Below are 19,342 nucleotides of genomic sequence, written 5' to 3' on the forward strand. Positions count from 1 at the left end.
GCTGAACAGGAGCCAGTCCTGAGGAGTAGTCTAACACCTACTGGGCACACCTTCGATTCAGGCGTTCCTATATGTCTATCTTAATAGCCCCTATCAGATGTTTCAGAAGTCACTACTAAGCCTGGATCTCTTCTATAGCTCTGAGGTCCCAGCCTGCCTGTGCGCTGGCACCACTTGCACAAGCAATTCATGTCCTACTCAATATGCTGCTGCTTTATCACTTCCCCACAGCAGAGCTCCCAAGTCTGCTCCAGAGCACCCTATATGTAACACAGGATGTACAGAATTCTCTGCCAATGAAATCTGGCTGTTGAAGCAGTAAACTTCAGCTGTCAGCATGGGCAGCCGGAAATAACCCCGAGGCAAAGAAAAGTCAACATTTTCTACAAAGCTACGTTATCATCCAGCTACGTTAATACATTCCCAAATTATACTTCTTAAACAGGCCTCACTGCCTAAAATAAAAATTTGAATGAAACTTAATCGCTGTTAACCCAAAAAACTGCATTCACAGTCTTTTTACATTTAATATTTTAAGGTGGCATATCGCCATAACTCATGAGCTGCTAATAAATTCATGTGTATTTTAAAATAAAAGCATATTGGACAATGACTCCATTTCACTACGTCTTTGGAGGGGAACTCAGTGATGCTGAGACTGCCATCGATGCCTGATTTTGCTGAATTCTTACCTTTCTGCTGATCTGGTTTTACTCTCCCTATAACTTGTTCTGCCTTCCCTGTCTCTCTTCCCACTCACGCTGAACATCTTCTATTTGCTCCATTAATTCTTTATCTCCAATATTGGCCCATAGTGTAAAGACTTGGAATTTTACCATGAATTTTACCAAAGGAAGAAAAACACCAAAATATATGTTGTAAAAGAAAGAAACAAATCAAAAACAACCCCACAGCCACAAAACAACAGTCACAGAGGTGGGAAATGAGGTGCTGATGTCATTCACTGTGGTAATATGCAACATCTAAGCTAAAAGCTTAAGCTTCTATTAGAGAGAGACATTCCTCTGGGGCACCTCCTTTTTTATACTCTCTGTGAAAACAGTTTAACCTCCAAATTCAGCCAAGAGCACCACGATCCTCCTCCTCTTCCCCTCTGTACCACACCGAGTCTACCCAATTGTAACCACTGCTCTGAGACGGTGCAATGAACAGGTAAGCTGTCAGGGTTAGAGGATGTAAGTAAATATTCCTCATGAAATAAACTAAACATTGTTTTCAAACAAGCACTTTACTATGGTGAAATTTTACAGCTGAGTAAATGGCGGCTCATGAAGCGTTCTTACTGAAAGGCAGAAATGGGCTAGTGAAATATGCAAAGTGAAACCAAGCAGAGAGACGCCTGATGTATCTGACTGCACACAGGAACCACAAGCAACAAATCAAAGCCTGACTTAGGCAACAGTTGGCACCTGGCTCTCTACAGTAGTAATTTTGGAAATTACTTTAGCTGATTAAAGATCATTAAAAACAGAAGCGAGTCACAGAACTGGATTTTTTTTCATGCTTAAAAAAATAGTTATGTTTCTTACAGTTATCTCTTACAAAAATGCTTAGTGGCTCTGGTTCTTAGCTAGAATTCCACTGCAGAACCATTAAAAATGTCTGTAACAACAGTATATCTCATTTACTGGCTAGCAGAACACACCAGAATTAACTACAGTTGTTCTCTGATCCCAGAAAAGCAGGCAACTCAGTGACAAGACACGCACCTCAACTGTGCTTCTCTGCATCTGTAGATGAAGAACTAAAAGAAATAAAAGTAGCAGATAAATTCTCATATCACAAAGTGCAATAAAAATCTGGGGTAAGTGAAAAAGAAATTCAGCATAGATCTACCAAGGATCCTGCGATACCCATATAACTCCCTGCTTAAAACATCCTCAGATTCTCCCCAGCTTTCCCAGACTACAGAAGTACATGTTTCTGCAGCACAGTCCATTTCTTGTCATTAGGAATCCGTTTCAATCATATACAGTCCTACTCCCAAGACACTGCTTTATTTCTCCTTCATCACCTCCCAACTTACCCTCCAGCGTACAGAAACGTGTCACCTTCTCCGGCATCAGCTTTCCATGCTTGTGCTGACAGTACACATCAGCGATCTCCTGCCGACATTGCTTAGACTTTGCCCGGGACATGGCTGAGATTGCCTCTTTGCCCGTGACCTCGCACTTGGGTGGCTGGTCGTACCTCAGTTCAGGAGAGCTGTTTCCAGTTTTTTTCAGAGGCTGCTGTATGGGAGGCGTGTGCAAGTCCTTCAGGTTGCTGCTGCTGCTGTTCTTTCCAGGCTTATCACCCAACTGCACCACCTCATTGGAGCTCTTCCCCAGCAGCGAGTTCTCCTTTACCTTCTCCTCTTCCAGTTTCTTTCTCAAATGCTCCTTTTGCTTGCTAAGGGGTTTTTTCACCAGCTCAGACTGGTGTTTTTGCCTCTGAGTCCTGGGAGCAAAGTTACTGTTATCAATATTTTCAAAGTCCTTGGGGACCGAATTCTCATTATTGCTGTCTGTTCGTGTTTTCTCTTTCGGTCGGTGGGAAAAATAGCCATCCTATAAATAGAGAGAAAAATTACATTTTTCTTACTACAATACTCACGTGCAATGCATTACAAGCATTTCAAATATGAAAATAACAATAAATTATAGTCCAGCATACTGGAAAATGTCATGTTACAGAAAGGTAAGGCTGAGGAAGTCACCTGAGCTCCGACATCAGTGCAGGCAACCACATCACCCACTGCCCTTCATCTCTCAGCTGGGCCTGACTCCATCTCAGATGGAGCAGGGGGTTTAAAGGCTTGTGAGCAGTTGTTGACTGGAGAAGACTTCATCCTAACACCATTAGAATCAATGGCAAAGCCCTCAGAAAGGCCTGGCCCAGGCCCTGACCACCAGTCCTCACCAAAGCACCCCTTGTCTCCTCGCCAGGATGAACATCCTGACCATACGGGTTGTATTGTTCAAAACATGCTATACGAAGGAAAGGGAACGGACATGGTGCAATGTTTGTCTGCTGCAGAATAACGCCGGCCTTCGTGATTTCCCCCCTCCACCTGTTACCATGGAAACTCAGCCCAGCACTGACTGCAATAGCAGATTTTTAAGAGTCGCATTTTTATTTGCCATCAGACGGGTTACACTGGTGACAACTCCTGGGGAAAGCACAACAGGCCGCACGAGGACTGTGAAATCAGAGAACACCCTTGTTTGCTGTGCATTGGCGGGTGGGCTCCCTGGGAGCCAAGTTCCACCTCAGTACTGCCCACGTCCCAGCCTTGCAATGGCCACAGCGCTCCCTGGCTTCCTGAGCCTGCTGTATGGTCTCCTCCTGCAGCTGTCCTCCAAATCATCTTCAAAACATGCCAATTAAACTCAGAAAGAACCCTAATAGGGAGGCAACTCCATAGCCTACTCCTGGACACCACCATAGTCTGCACCATGGCATGCTCTCTGCAGACAGAGGGATGCAAACTGTGCCACAGGGGGAGGCTGTTTGTCTGTCCAGCCTGCTTCAGGCTGAGGGAGCTGAGCCAGGCCAGGCCTGGAGTGCTGGGAGAGTGGGGGCTGCTGAGCATGGAGAAGAGGTGGCTCTGGGACCTCTTGTTAGCATCCAATAACACCTGAAGGAAGGTGCACAGAGGATGGAGCCAGGCTCCTTGCAGTGGTGCCAGGAGCAGAGGCACTGGGCACCACCCAGAGCACAGGAGTTCTCTCTGTTCATTATTCAGCACTGTGCGATGCCCAGAGGCTGTGGGGTCTGCACCTTGCAGATGTTCAGAAGCCACATAGATGTGGGCCGGAGCAAGGCACCCTGGAACAATATCCCTAAAAGAGTAGGCCTGAGCCAGGCAGGCACACTCTAAGGCCGTAGAAATGCTAACGGCAGAGAAGGGAGGTGTGCGACAGCAGAGGGTTGTGGGCACCATGTCCTCCAGCCACAGCAGAAGCTGAAGATGGCCGAAGCTGAAAGTGTCCTTCACCAGCACTTCTAAGCCTTTGTCGCTCTTTATGCTGTCTTGAGCTGCTCATATTCTCATGGGGATCAGACAGGCGTGAAAGAAATCCTCAGCAAAAGGGCAGAATTAATTCTGAGAATGTACAAAGAACAGTACAACATCTAAGTTCTCCCAAATGCTGAGAGCTGGCTACGTGGCTCCCTTCAGACCTCCGCAAACCTCTCCTGGCTGGCACGCAATTGACAACTGAATGAACGCATTCACAGGAGAAAGTCTGTAAGACAGAAAAGAAAAAGGAGGACAATCCCAGGGACATCAGAGAGCACAGCAATCTGTTAGAGGAAAGACACAGAAGACCAGAACAAGAGGCACCTATATGTGTAAATGAATATGAAATCGGAATCTCTGCTCCAGCTGCAGAAGCTAGCCCTCAGGCTAGCAGGTAACACTCTTTTAGACTCATGGAACAGGCAGTATCTCTACTTATTAAAGTGCTCAACAGCAGACAAAAGCAAGGGGAATTGTTACTAAAACATTTGATGACTAGGTTATAAATACTGATAGACTTTTTTTCTGCCCAGCACTCTCTCCACTCCTGCTAGACTAAGCAGGCAGAAAGCAGTGCTTGTCAAATCACAGCAGTGGCTAACGATGACTGATGGGAGCCATCCTTAGCACCTACCAACCACATCTCATGTCCCAAAAATTTCAGCAGTGCTAGCTAATTGTTTTCTCCCACCTCTTCTATGAGGAGCCATTTCACAGTCAGATTTCAGCAACAAGGAGGCTGAGATAATGACTTGTCCAAGGTCACACAGCAAGCCAGTATTGCTTTGACCTCTGCAGCTCAGCAATGAGGAATGTTTGAATAGTTTATTCATTAGAAGATCTGGTGAAGTGATTCTCTTCCACGAATATCTCAGCTTGCAAGTAGCTATTGCAAATGGAATGCAGAGGTTTTTCACAAGACAACTGTTTTTCAAACAAAATATTTTTATTTTTGAGAAAGCGCATCTTTTTTTAAAAAAAAAGTCTCATTTTTAAGAGTAGAAAGCACACAAAATCAATTTTTTTCTATTTTCTAAACAAAGGAGTAAGATTTTTAAAATTTATACCTCAGTGAAAGAGCAACAAAAAAGAAACCAACAAAAAATCCCACCAAAAACAGTTTCAAGACAGCACTTGTTCCTGTGAGCGATCAAACAAAAAGAATTCCTCTATTTTCAGAGCCCAACTCTTTTTACTTATCCTATATCTCCAATATATCTTCAAAAAGAAAAAGACCCCTGACCCCAGCAGCGAACTGCAAACAGAGCAAGATAAATATGAAGCTTATTAACACCTCTTCCGAGGTGCTGCTGCTCTGAGTAATGGCCCAGCGCTTCAGATGTTTGATAGCTGCCATGCTCCTTTCTTGTTCCGCCAACTTCTGAACCTCAGGTTGGCTATGCCAGTAGCCCACTTCATCTTGCTTTATTTTAATGCAACGATAGAAACATCTTGCATTTATATACACAGAACAGCTCTGAAAACATAACTACTCTGAAGACACACTTTCTCTAAGCTGTTGCTAGAGCTCAACTTTCCCTCTCACTCTATGCTCAAATGCATACGTACCGACCCCTTTTAAGAAGGGGCAATAGGCTGCACCCAGCCTCGCAATGAGGCAGGAACCACTGCGAGCTACCTGGGGCTGGGGATACCTGGACGGTTAAACAACAAGTGAAATGAGACACAAGAGGCTGCAGTCGCTGCATGGCTGGTGAGATCAAAGCCGTGCTGGGGTCATGCTGACATCCCCAAGGCTGCCTCACTGGCCAGCCATGTCCTGGCGATGGGGATGCGATGGCTTAGGGCACCTGCCTGTGCTTGCTCAACATGGGGCTGGGTTCATCTTGTGGCTCTTGTGTTACAGCCATTTGTTTCATACTTACGAGATAGTGATGTAGATAGCACCCTGATGGCAATGGTTAATTGGGTGTACAAACATATGAAAATAAACAGGGAGGCTTTTCCCTTGCTTCTTTTTTTTTTTTTTTCCACCTGCTTATATGAAGCTGAAAGACAACACTCATCTAAAATGCTATTAATACTATTAGCATAAATTTTATGTCCCAAACACTTCCTGAGCTATTTATAGTCCTTAAACTTCAGCAACTTGCATACATGGAATATGAAGGAAAATATGAAAGAGGAAATGAGAACTTTGTGTTGCATTTCAATGACAGCCGTGCAGAGAGCTACAGGGACATGGCTCGGCAGCAATGCAAGCACCCTTATGGTTAGTTCTCATCATTAATATAGCTGAAGGCACTCTCTGTCTGTTACTGGAGCATTCCAGCACTCAGAAACTCAGGGCCAAAATACCTGGCTGCAACAATGAGAAAAAGTCTATCTTCTGCATCAAACTCTTTCCAAAGCCTCCGAAGGCCGCGATGGAATCTTTCTGTGTATCTTAGCAATTTTCCCTCTCTGACTCTCACTAAATGACTTTTCTCTTCAGGTTAAAAAAGAAAAAAAGGAAAAAAAATAAGGAAACAAAGAAATATGCTGTACCACAAACAGCATATTGATAAGGGAGGAGAGCAGAATTCCACTATTTTTTGCTTTTTTTTTTTTTTTTTTTCCCAGTAATTCTTCTAATGCCCACAGTAAGAAATTGGTATAAACGCTCTGCCCTCAGCCCCTACCTGATGCCCCATGCAGACACCTCCATAGCACTAAAAAGCCTTCAAGGATGAGGTGTGGGGCCTCTCCTCTTACAAATCGCATCTGACACAGGAGAGTGGTAGAAAGCCTTGATGAAACCTCAGGAGAAAAAAAGCAAAGTAAACAGAGGATTTACTGGCATAAGGTTCACCTCTTCAAACTCTTCTCTCCCTTCAAGTGCTTTGCTCCCCTCTGGGAAATGCCTTTCCAAGTGTACACGCTGGAATTTGAGAAGACAAATGTATCACAAGCGCTTCAAAGGCAGACACAAAACTAAGCTGGGCTTTAATCGCTGCCTGCCTGGGGGCACGGAGAAGACCACAAAAGCTCTGCAGAGACAGCATCTGGGAGGAGCGAGGGCTAAAAATACAGCCCAACTGCAGAACAGCTGTGCCAACCAGAAGGCGTGTATGTACATCAGTGCATACCGAACAAAAAGCCAACAGGGCACCCAACAACTGCCATGGCTGGACATGTTCTGATTGCAGCCTCAGGTGAGCCTGGGGCACCCACACCTGCTGATGCAAAGAGGGAATGCCACCAAGCACAGTCTCTACCTCTCAACAACTCAATTCCTTCTCAGCAACTTTCACCAACTATGCACAATGTAGTGGTTTCAAGGCAGGACCCACACGTGTCAGCAGGACAAGCTTTGCAGGGAGAGGACGCGAAGCTCAGCACTTAAAAGTTTGCAACAGCAGCAGCTGCTGACAATAAATCGCATTCATCTGCAAAGTTTAGGAGTAGAGACAAAAGCAGCACATATGGGCTTAACCAGGCTATAGGAAGATGGATTTCTCTTGCTCTGCAATACTTATTTTACTATGCTGGATTCACTGCAGACTTTGTGCCATGGATATAAAATATGTTCAAGTCAGGACAAAGAAATCCTGGAGAAAGATCATGGTGAAATCATGCGTTGCCACTTCTGGCAGTGCTACACAATCTGTATCAGAGGATTTGCTGTTCAAAAAGTCATCCTTCCCAGCTTTGGACCAACTATTTGTAAGCAGCACCTTCCCAACTCTCAACGCACTTGCAAATTACACTGAATAAATTACCAAAAACAAAAAGAAAAAGAAAATTATACCAGAACCAAATTAGAAGCAGAGAGCTTATTAACATAGCCTCTATGTATCCACAGTCAAAAATGAAAGTAGCGTTTTCAAGACAACACCCAACAATGTTATCTTTCTTTTGTACAAACTTAATCACATTCATAGAATGCTCAGAAAATTATTATTAAAATCACCATTCTGGTATTTGCAAAAGAATAGTTTTCAGGCACAGACACAGATCAAAACAGACTCTACCCAAATCCACCTCATTTGAGAGGGCTCCTGTAACAATCACTGAGTTCTGCAGGTTTCAAACACATACCACTCAAGAGCCAAGCAATCTGACTCGTATTTCCATCACACCCCATCTGACTTTGGCTGTGCTTCTCCTGCAGCCTGGGAACCACGTGGCTTCTCTTGGGGGACAAACCACAAACCTGCATTTGCACATCCTTCTTGTGCAATGTCTGTAGCTCAGCTGACAAACATGCTGCTCCTGCTGCCATTCTGCTTCTGCAGAGAGGTGCCAATCAGGTCAAAATACTTTTCTCCTCGGGTTTTAAATACCAGCTCTGTTTACAGCCTTTCTAAAGAAACCCTTGGAGGGCTCGCAAATCTTTGCAAGCACTGTATTCCAAAGCTCAGGTGTAACGCTGTCGTGTCTATCACCAAACAGCCTGAGAGAAGGATTTCCACAAACACAAAGTTTAGGTCCTAACTGTATCTGGTCCTCAGAAGGTCAGGGAGAGGCAAAGTGCCACGTGCTGCATGGCGACAACCCTGGCATGGAGAGTCTGAATGACGCTGGGGCCTCTGTATGTGAATACAAGACGATTCAGCAATAACACACACTCCCAAACTGGGAAGGAACGCTCTGTACCACAGGGCATGGATGAGATCACAGCCAACTACATACTGATTGCCTCTGATGCTAAAAATAACAATATAACATTATTGAAAAGTAATGTTTGAAGCTCAAAGCTATTGCATGTAGCAAGAGTCTGAGTTGCCCTCCAAAACCTAAACGGGCTTTAATTTGCCAAACTCCATCTTTATTATAGCATTTCCCATGCAGAATGAACGCGCTTTGGTACACTGCCCACTATTTCTATAGCTTATCAGAGACCTGCTAACATGCAGACAAATGGGCAGCCAGTGGGAAAACAGAGTGAGGGCACTGCAGGCAGCTCATGTGCGGCTCAGGGCTCTGAGCCCAAGCACCGCGCCCAGCGAGCAGTGGCTGTGCTGGGCAGGCAGCAGTGCTCAGAGCTGCTCCTTGTGGCAGCAGGACTATGCTCCTTTCACTGGAGGAGTCATCCATTGCCATCCCAGTATCACAGAAGTCCTACAGAGGCCACGCAGATGGAGGCACCATGTGCAAACAAGCCCTGAATGGAAGCACTCACAGTCTTTCTCTGGCACAACCTATTTCCTCTCCAAGTACAAAACCCTGGGCTTGCTGTGCTGAGAAGCACGTATCTATCAAAGCTCCGTCCCACACAAAGCTGGCATTGTTCCACAAGTAACACAGACATCAGGATGTGCAGCTGTGGGGCAGTGCCCCGAGGGGCACAGGACCATCTATTCGGCCGGTCCTGAGACCAGGAAGGATTTAACAGCACTACATGGGAAGATAATTAAAGTCTCCTCTTTGTTCAACATTAATTACAGCTCTGTGACATCTTATTTTGTAATGCTAGTTAATTACTCAATAATGATACCTTCCAACTGCCAAGAAGTCAGCGGATGGCATCCCTACAAGTTAAGGCTTCTCCTGGAGCATAGCCCTCCTCCTGTGCTCGGACCTTGGCACGCTCGAGGGCTGTATCTTTGTCAAACCACAGGGAATCACAGAATGGCTTGGATTGGAAAGGACCTCAAAGAGACCATAATTCTGTAAGAATCCATGGAAAAAAAAGAAAAAAACAACAAAAACCACCAAAACATCGTCTCCATCACTGTAGAATAAATCTGACAGTGTGTCTGTATGGAGTCATCCCAAGTCGTCTGCCAGACGCTTACTAAAGGATGGTCACCATCAGAATAGTAGCAAATAGTAATCTATTTATTTATTTATTTAGCAAAAAAAGTCATTGCAAAGGATTTTTAAGGCTGAGCATAACAAGAGGTACCACTGCTGGTACTGCGCTGCCAATCTCAGCACACTGCAGACATCTTGTTGCTCTGTCAGAATGAACATGAAATTAAGGACTTTGGTTGAGGATGTGGCTGATGGGCCACGAGACCTTGAAAAATGAGTGCTTCTGGCAGGTTTGGACAGGAGCACAGCCAGAGAGCAGATGGAGAAGCGACAGCAGATGTTAAAGCAGTTAGCTTTGTCCATATGCTTTTCCATTTTGCTGTAATAAGTACATTGTGCTTTAATCGTCAGAGGCTGAAGACTTGTGAGAATCATTCTGTGGGCAATGTATGAACCAACTTCGTGCCTGACATTAAAGAGAAACGCACAAAGGGTGGAAACAAATTTATTGATTTTGAACTTGAAAGCTGGTAGAGATGAAAGATGTAAAGGCATCAAATGCAGTCCGCCAGTACGTACAAAGATCATGAGAAGAAGTGCTCACTTGGACTTAAAGGGAAATTCCAACACTTGAAAAAGCACCAGCCCTTCAGGAAACAGCACTAACAAATACCATCACTAATACATAGGTTGCTCTGAAAGTAACGCCTCCTATTTATTTCTATGGAAACTGCAAGAGATACAAAGAGCACAACAGCACTATGTGATAGAGAAAACTCCCAGCTACAAAGCACTATCTTTCAGCATAGTCCCCAACGTTAGCTGTGCATTTTTGTCAGTGATGAACAAGAGCTGCATGTCACAATCATATAAAAACCTGCACCAGCGAAGGTGACCCACTGCCCCCACTGCTGAAGTGCACCACCTCCCCGTGCTACATCCATTGCTGGTCTTCATCAATATTCAGCAAACAAGAATGCCCATGGGTGCCATTTTTTTTCTGCATGGAGGAATTCAATGACAACCCTTTGCTTCATCCACCCTTCCATGTCAGATGCCGTTGTGTCAGAGTGCCCCTCTGCTGCTGCCCATCACACAGCAACACCATGTAAAGGGATGTTGGTGGGAAGGTTCAACCTCTGCTGCCATCCCACCAACAGCTGCCTCTGACATCATGGGCTGACATAAAACAGGTGACATTACTTTCAGAGCAGCTCTCATAGAAGGTGCGTACTTTTTCCTTTTGTATACATGCTATTTTTGCAATAAGGTAAAATATAGAATAAATACAGCTTCAAAACTTTGGCTGCTTTTCTCGGAACAGTTTTTCTGTGTTTTTTTTTCTGCTAGCTTGCGTTTGACTTTGAGTGATTTGGATCATGTAATAACACCACAGAGCACCCCTCAAGAGATGGAACAGATTTTCACATTTCCTGCAGCTCAGTGCAGTGCCTAAATGAGCAGCTCTTTTGCATTAACAGTAATTTCAAATGTTCATCTGGCTATTAGAGTCTGGAATAAAACTATAGGGAACTGTGAAAGCAAACATCTGCAGTATTTTAAAAACTGTCAGCCTTCTTTTCTGCTATCTCAGGCTCTTCAGGAAAATCTGTACTTACAGAGAAGGACTGAAAGATACCTAAGACTATTTTACTCAGTCTGTAACAGAACTTGCTTTATAGTCAGGAGGTGCCCCCAGCTTACAAATGCTGCTCTCTTCCATGCAATGCCTGACCCCGGGCTCAGGCAGCTCGCAGCGCTGGTGGAGCAGCTGCCCTCCAACACTGATGGCATTTTCAACCTTCTGGCCTCATTTCAACTCAACCCCATCTCTGAACAGAGCTCAGCACAAGAGATGAGGGAGGACTGAACCAAAGGGCAAAATACAGTTTCTAAGGAAGCTCAGGAAAAACCCTGGAGGTTTGCTTGTCCTTTTTTTCTTTTTTTTTTTTTTTTCTTTTCTTTCCCCCACAGCTCCTTCCCAAGGGAAGGTGGATGGTACAACTCTCCCAACAGACACGAAGGAGCTTCAAGCCCAGACATGAAGGTGCCTACATGAAGTCAGCACTTTCTCAAAGGAAAGGTGATTTAAGTGATTTTTTGTATTAATGCCCATTATCCTGTGCTCGTCAAACAGGACCCTCAAGCAGCATTTGAAAAATGCTGCACTTTCATAGAGTAAAAAAGCAACTGCCACTTGTGCCTCATAGATTTCTACAGGACAGATGGTTACGTGTGGAGGGGGCTGCCCTGGGGAGGGCAAAACACAGCTCTGGGCCCTGGAGCACAGAGTGGGCCCTGGTAGCGAGAGCTATTCTGGTAATGAAAAGAAAACAATGTTTTGTGTATTTATGTATTTGTGTATACAGCAAGTTGTACCACTTAACTGTGTGACAAGAGTGCCCAGAAAGACGGTGCTGTATAAATAAAGAACACCAAGTGTTTACTGGGGTAAAGTTTGGCTGCTGGAATGCAAACTCCAACACGACAACCACACTGCACACCCATCACCTGCCAACTTGTTTGTCAATTCCCAAACTCACCAGAAGATTCTTCTCCTGCACTGCAGTGTCAGTGATCCATCCCACAGCAAATAACGTGGCTATGTGAACTGAACTCTTTGCCTTCATCCTTATTTCTTTCAGCCAAAATTCAGCCCATATACACTTAACGTCTTTCAGAGGAGTAGTAAACACTTGAAATTGCTTCCTGACGATTTGTTATTAACTAGATTCCAACTAACTTCAACTAGAGAACAACTCCAACTCACATCTAAACAATCTCAGACAGCCCACAGTGAACTGCTGAGAAACACAATCAGATTTCTGGCAGCTATGGAGATTAAGCATAACTAAAGTACGGACGGTAGAAACTGAAGACCCCCTCACATACAAATGAAAATATCCTTGTAAAATACGGTCAGTTTAACACAAACATATTCAGCCTTAATTAGGTAGAAAATCTATTTAGATAAATACAATACAAAGAATAATAATGAACTTCTGGATTACATTTTGTTACTTGGAGGGAAAATACAACACAAATAAATGGGAAGTAATTGGAGCTTATTTAATAGTCTCAGACTATCAGCTTGAACAACTATAATCGTTAAAGACCCTGCAGTGATCTTCTACCGATAAACGTTGTTAAATCAGAATTACAATATGACAAGCATGAACAGCAAAGCCTATTAATACAAACAGCACTAAAAGAAACAGATTAATTCCAAGCCTTTTTCAGCTGCCCAGCACCACCAGAAGCCTTTGAACCAAACATTCTAGAAGGAAAGGTCTCCACATTTCCTCTATTTTGAATAAGACTGAAATAGGAACATTTAAATATGTAGAGCAGCTGCAGGTAAGCAATGGCTGTCCAGCATTAGAAACACATCAACACAGAGCTCAGCATTCACTGCTCAAGGTGAGCCAAGCAGATCCCTTCATGCAAGTCTCAAGCACTGCCCTAACCCTGAGGACCACGAGGGACGGATGGGTGTTTGCAGCACTTTCTTGTAGGATGGATCTGGTAAACCTGGTACCACGTCTTGCTGGTGGAAAACCAACTGCTGCCATTTAATTCCTACCCATGGAAGGCATCTTCCCTCTAACATCTCTTCTCCATCCCTTCCACAAACACAAAGAGACGCTGGATGGACTCTTCTACTGCTCTTTCTCTAAGGACAGCTTTGAAGTCCCCTTCCCCAAAAGTTACCCCAGAGCTGCCCCAAACCTTCTGTGCAGCTTCACGTTTGCCAGCCATGCCCTGCTGGGGCAGAGACTGATGTGCCTGGGCCAGGCTCATTTCATCACAGCCATAGTCTGCCCCCTGTCATAGCTACATGTGGTTTGGCCATATTTTCTGCCCCTGTAAACAGGCATGATTCATACAGACCCATGGCTGTATGCCAGCCAGTAGTAGGAGATGATTTAATTAAATTGAATTAATTCAAGCCTCCATTAAATCAGGCCCAGGCGCTAACATTATCAGGAATGCGCCCTGTCAAGCTGTGCACAGGACACATCCCCAGACCTGTCACAGACTGCCCAGAGGGGTCACATCCTGCCCTGTGCCTTCACAGGCCGCTCTGCAGCTCCCACCTGGAATTCTGTCAGGAACAAGGAACTGCTCACACTAAGGCAGCAGCCACTTCCTACCTGACAGCACTGCCCGGGTAGCACTGGGTAACATTGACTTTGCCAGTCACTCTTACAGCCTGTGAATGCAAAGATCCCAAATCACAATGCACTCCATTATTTTAACTAACAGAACTGTTAGTGCATCATAAAAGTACTTCCTTCTAAGGGCAATCACAGCAAAGGTTTATATTTACAGCCTGCAGCTTTTATGGTGACCTAGAGCTAACTTTGCCTCAGGGACACTAAGGAAGCACTGCTTCTGCAGGCATGGGGAAGTTCAGCCCATAAGAATGCTTCTTTATTCCTGGTGGCTGCCCCAGGAATATCCCCTCCTATTCTCCTCACAATCTACCTGCCAGGGAGAAAACAGTAAATCATTGCTAACAAAATATTTGATCAAAACAGCAGGTTTGGGCTGTGTTATGAAACCTGTTTAAGCAGCACAGGACTGTGCACTAGCAGCTCCACAGCCACACTTGCAGACCTCATCCATGAGCAGTACATGGGAAGTCATGCAAGCGACCTCAGCAGCACAGACCTGAGCAAGCACCAGCTTTCAGCACACCTAAAGGTTTGCTAGGGACCAATCTCTTCCAAATCAGCTGAAGTCTCATTTGAAAAAATAAATAAATTACTACTACATATAATAAGATCAATGAAAATCCGCTTGACTGTCAATAAACTTTCTTTTGTCTTCCTCCTATCTTTCCCATTCTAAAGCAGCAAAATAACATAAATGGAGTCTGATAAAGTGTAACTTGTGTCAACAAATAGATATTGTACAAATATTTATCAAATTTACCTGGGATTTTGATTAGTCATGCCCTACATCATCAGCATTGGTCTAAAACAAGCTTAGAGTGGGAATATGATGTTACCAATTGGCAGCTGTGGCATTATTTCCACCTAAGTGGATTTCAATGGGTAGAGGAAGTGGCAGGATGGAGTTCCTACCATCAACCATCCAACTAGCCACTCTTTTCTGTCCATCGGGATTTTCTTTTCTTGATTTTGCAGCAGTCATCAGCTCCCAGTAACCATCATGGTAATGGTGAAAGGCAAAGACACCATTCACACCAAAGTGCTTACAGGGAGGAGCTGTCAGTCTTGCCTCCATTACAAGCATATTTAATAATCTACAGCATTCCTGATGCACATGCTCCTGTAATGCACCTTTTAAAAGAAAACTCTTTCCTGAAAATTTCCTGATTACAGAAGAAAGCTTCATTTGCAGAGACAGCACAACAAAGTACATAATATGGTCCATGTTCTGTTTTTCAGAATGTGCATTTCCCATTAGTATTTCTTACTATGCAACCAATTCAAGTACCAAAGTGACACCTGACAAGTATAATGCTATATATTATCAACAGAATAATAATACTCCAGCAGAGTAATCTTTCCAAAAGGTTTGAAGGAAATGAAGAAAATCTCTCTCTAATCTTATCTAGGATGCAAAAGCTGCCAAGATGAGGGCACTGCCAAAAATCTTCCTACCGCAGCTATCAGCATTAGGAATTTGAAGCTAGCTCTTTCTAATCTGTGTTTTTTAAGGATGGATGTATCAATCACTACATGGAGCAAAGCCTATGACACACACACACTGCTCCATGTGCTTTTTGTGATGGATGCAGATAAAGCTCGGCTGGCTCACAAGGCCTGGCACTTTGCTTAGCTCTTTCCCTATATCCAAGGCAAACAGCAGCTATTATCCTGCCTGCTCATCCACTACCTCTCAGTAATGTAATGCTGCTCTGAGAGAAACAGCAAATTTAGCAAGTTTCCAGGATTTTTGTCCTTGCACATATCCACCTTTCTCCAGAAAAGCTCCTCGTGTTGGCGAGTTGTTGGGATTTTATTTTCTAAACTCTGGGGCAAAGCTCTGACCCCACAGCACTACCAACACACAGCTACAGCAAAGAGAGGCAAAGCAGGAGAGCACCCAGCTCCCCAAATTCTCCCTTTGCTTTTCCCACCCTCCTGCTGCCAGCACCATGCTGGGGGAGCATGGCCACGTGAGAAGGATGGCACAAAGTGTTTGCTCAGGACTACGCCGGATGGAATACCAATGCAGCCCAGCAACAAGCTGAACAGCAAACAGGAAGGAGGAAAAAAAACCCTCTAAAGAAACAAATAGCCGGAGATGAGCTTTCCCAGCAGGTAACACATTGCAATTCTGAGCACAGCCGTATCACAGAGCAGCACGTGCAACAGAGATGGCTCCTCCAGGAAAACAAGCTCCAGGTTCCCACTGCTCATAAAGACAGGGCTACTTCTTCTTGTCAGCAGATCTGAAATTGTTGCCTTTTATAATTCCTTATTAGCATCAAATTATGTTAGCCGAGCAGACTTGAAGAAACCTGATCCAAGCAGAAGCCTGCTGTAAATACCGATGTGAAAAGATGCATTTCGCATGTGATGAAAGCCGAGAATGAGCTGTCGGCTCCACTTAGTTTAACTCGTGCACTGTCCTTTATCATAGCAAAAGCCTTCAGCGAAAAGAAACAATGTTAGGTTCTGCCTAGGGCCCAGATTCTCAGCTCATGCTCGAAATAATTTTATGCTCTTCCAAAAGCCTTTGGAGAGCATGCTAACATCTGCATGGGCTATCACTGGTTCCCAGTTGCTCCAGAAGATTCAAAAAGAGCAGGCAGAGGTATCTATCAGGCAACGTTTACTCTTGGCATCGAAATCTCTACACCTTGAAAAGGGAACCAGATTACTATCATTCTTAACTCTGACCCAATGACGAGTTGGACAGTTTCCAGTAAACAAGTGGGCTGTTACAGAAGCAATTAAAATCAGCAGAATCACTTGAATTATTTTTTCCTTCCTTGTTTGTGAGTAAATGTGTGCAGTCGCCAAAATTCCCCTGGAAAGAGAAAACAGCATTGACAGCCAGGAGGGGCACCTGAAAAATCCCCCCAGTGGCCTCTCTGCCACCGGCTGCCTGCGAGAGGGGCACAATCCCAGCACTGCACAACAGCTGGAAATACAAATGCGCACAGCCAGCACGACCATTCCTGTATGTGAGCAATGACTTCAGTGCTGGTTTTACAGAGCGCGGTGAAGTGCCGGCAGCGTCTGCCCAGAAATCACTGCGATGGAGAAAGAATTAGTTGAGAAGTTTTTGCAGGAAATGATTTAACATGAGCCCTCTTCACTGTAAGTCTGGCATTCATTAGATGCAAAAAGTCTTTAAGAAGCAGCATTTAATTACTCACGGATTGTTTTAATTGCTATTACAAAGCAGTAGCTCCTAATTACAGATCACATTCATACAAATATGATCTGATTGTGATCGCTAGGACTTACTGTAGTGCTCTTGTTCACCAACACAGCGTCTTTGTACTTAAAGTACAATTATGTCATTAAAAAGCCACAGGAACTTCATCATTAATGTGTGGGTAGCGTAATCTTAATTTTCTCCTGCAGATATTGAGCTGAGACCAATCATGCAAGATTTTCCAGTATGTAAAACAACTGTCACTTTTCATTACAAAGACTACGAAGCAAAGGGAACACTGAAATAACAGGGCTGAAACAACAGCTTTCCAGATTTAGAAAATCCCTTGCCACATGCTGTCTAGGAGCACTTTGTTCAATGGCTACATTTTCCCAGGAGATCTGAAACAAGGTGTAATGTCCCTGTGTTCAGAATTCCATTCTAGGTCAGCAAATCAGTCAACAACAGACCATTCCATTTATCCTTCATGCTGACGATGGTACAACCTCAAGTGTTTGGGAGGATTTCTTTTTTTATTTATTTAAGAAAACCCAACTGAAGATCAGTGCAACTGCCAGAGGCTGAAGATTTTAGCTCATGATAGTACAAAAAAAAAAAAAAAAAAAGTCAGGCAGACTGAATGGCAAAATGTATAAAACCAAAAGTAATGCCTGATTCAGAAATGGGAGATGCGGGGAAAAAAGCCTTCAACAATAACTCATTTCAAGGAAATGCAGATACTGACGTCAGCACATAGGGACATGAAGGTAGACAGTCAGCCTTCAGAAATGTTGAATAAAGGGCTCAGCTCTCCAAGATCCTGAACACTAGGCAAAATTAGGACGGAAGAAGGAAAATGCAAAGCAAACAGCTTTATAAAATATAATAAATGCAAATATATATGCAAGTAAAGTCAAAAACATTCAATGGAAAGTATGTGGTATACAAACAATGAGAAAGGATGAGGAGTTCATAAACACTGTTATGGTTATTCTCCCAAAGCCCCAGACAGCTGAACGAAATGAACCCCAGGTTGGGTCTGCTCAACACTTATTTGGCCCTCAGCTTCATCTAGATTGTAATTTCTGACCCAATCCTGAACCGTGCTGCTCAGCACCCCTCCTGTCAGATGCCATGTACCAGGTACAAGGCTCTTCGTGTGCTTTCCTTTTAATCTCGTCAAAGCTTCTGTTCTACTGTTCAATAGTTCACCTTTTGTCTGACTGCTGCCCTTGCTCAGGTTCCAACCTTTGCAGATCTGAGGACCTGTCAGACAAGGAACAAAGGACTCTTTTCTAAATGGATAAAGGAACATAAAAACAGCCACGGGTCAGATCCTGCTCGCTGTTATGACAGCGGACTGATCTGTGAAGTGCTGTCAGGATGAGTCAGGCTTCTTCAGCTGCTGGCTTCTCCAGTGAAAGCTAATGAAATCCCCCAAACTTTTCAGCCTTAAAGCAGCAGCACAGATTCAGGTGAGGACCAGAACAGAACACCATTCATAATCAACAAAGCTTGAGTTTCCAAACACTTAAGTATCCCAAGTTGGTCCTCTATGCCATGGTGCTGCAAAGCACATAACTACAGTACTAAGGGATTCATCAGATCCAGTGGCATTCCCTGCCCTCACAGCAGAACAGATCTCTACCACGGCACTGTGTGATATTCATGGAATTTTTGTCACTATCTTAAAGCTTATGTGGATAATGTTCAGTAAAGCTGTATTAATTAATATCTCCTACATGTGTAGGATGATGATGGTCTTGTAAAAGTGAGAAAGAGGCATTAAACATAGCATTAAAAAACACATTCAGACTGCATGTATTATCTGTTTTCATGTGTAAAATGAAAAGTTAACCGGGCACCTCTAAGCCAGGATAAAGCTGCTCCAGCCCAGCAGCTTTCTCTCTGACAAAATCTGGCTTATGGTATCACAGAGAACAAAAATGGATGCCTCACTCCTTTCTCAGACAACTCATTGTTTTTCACTTGCTGTAAGCCCCTGCCCACCCTGCTGGTTATGCACTCTTCCACCAGCAGAGTGGGCCAGGAAAAGCACATCCATCATCTTTCTACAGCTTTCTTTCCCCAGTTCGCCGTATCAGAAAAGAGTCCCTGTTTCTCCTGCATTATCCCCCCCTCTAACAGACTCATGTTGACGCTGGAGATCTTCCTCCTGTTTTTAAGTACCATTACAGTCCTTACGAAAATGCACACAATGGAAATACTCATAAATTCACAGCTTTATAATATACT

General features: G+C 44.0%; 1 protein-coding gene across 3 annotated transcripts in view; it reads right to left on the reverse strand.

Moving 5' to 3' along the window:
• Nucleotides 1-19,342, reverse strand: part of XYLT1 (xylosyltransferase 1) — a 151,846-nt gene that overhangs the window by 81,139 nt on the left and 51,365 nt on the right. For all 3 annotated transcript variants that reach the window (XM_042827989.1, XM_042827991.1, XM_042827990.1), the window contains exon 2: nt 2,048-2,570. In XM_042827989.1, coding sequence (XP_042683923.1) covers nt 2,048-2,570 — 523 coding nt within the window. The remainder of the gene's footprint in view (nt 1-2,047; nt 2,571-19,342) is intronic.

The sequence above is a fragment of the Centrocercus urophasianus genome, unplaced genomic scaffold (genome assembly GCF_019232065.1).
Source record: "Centrocercus urophasianus isolate 14NV4802_14NV808 unplaced genomic scaffold, USGS_Curo_1.0 seq_29, whole genome shotgun sequence".
NCBI classification, from domain to species: Eukaryota; Metazoa; Chordata; class Aves; order Galliformes; family Phasianidae; genus Centrocercus; species Centrocercus urophasianus.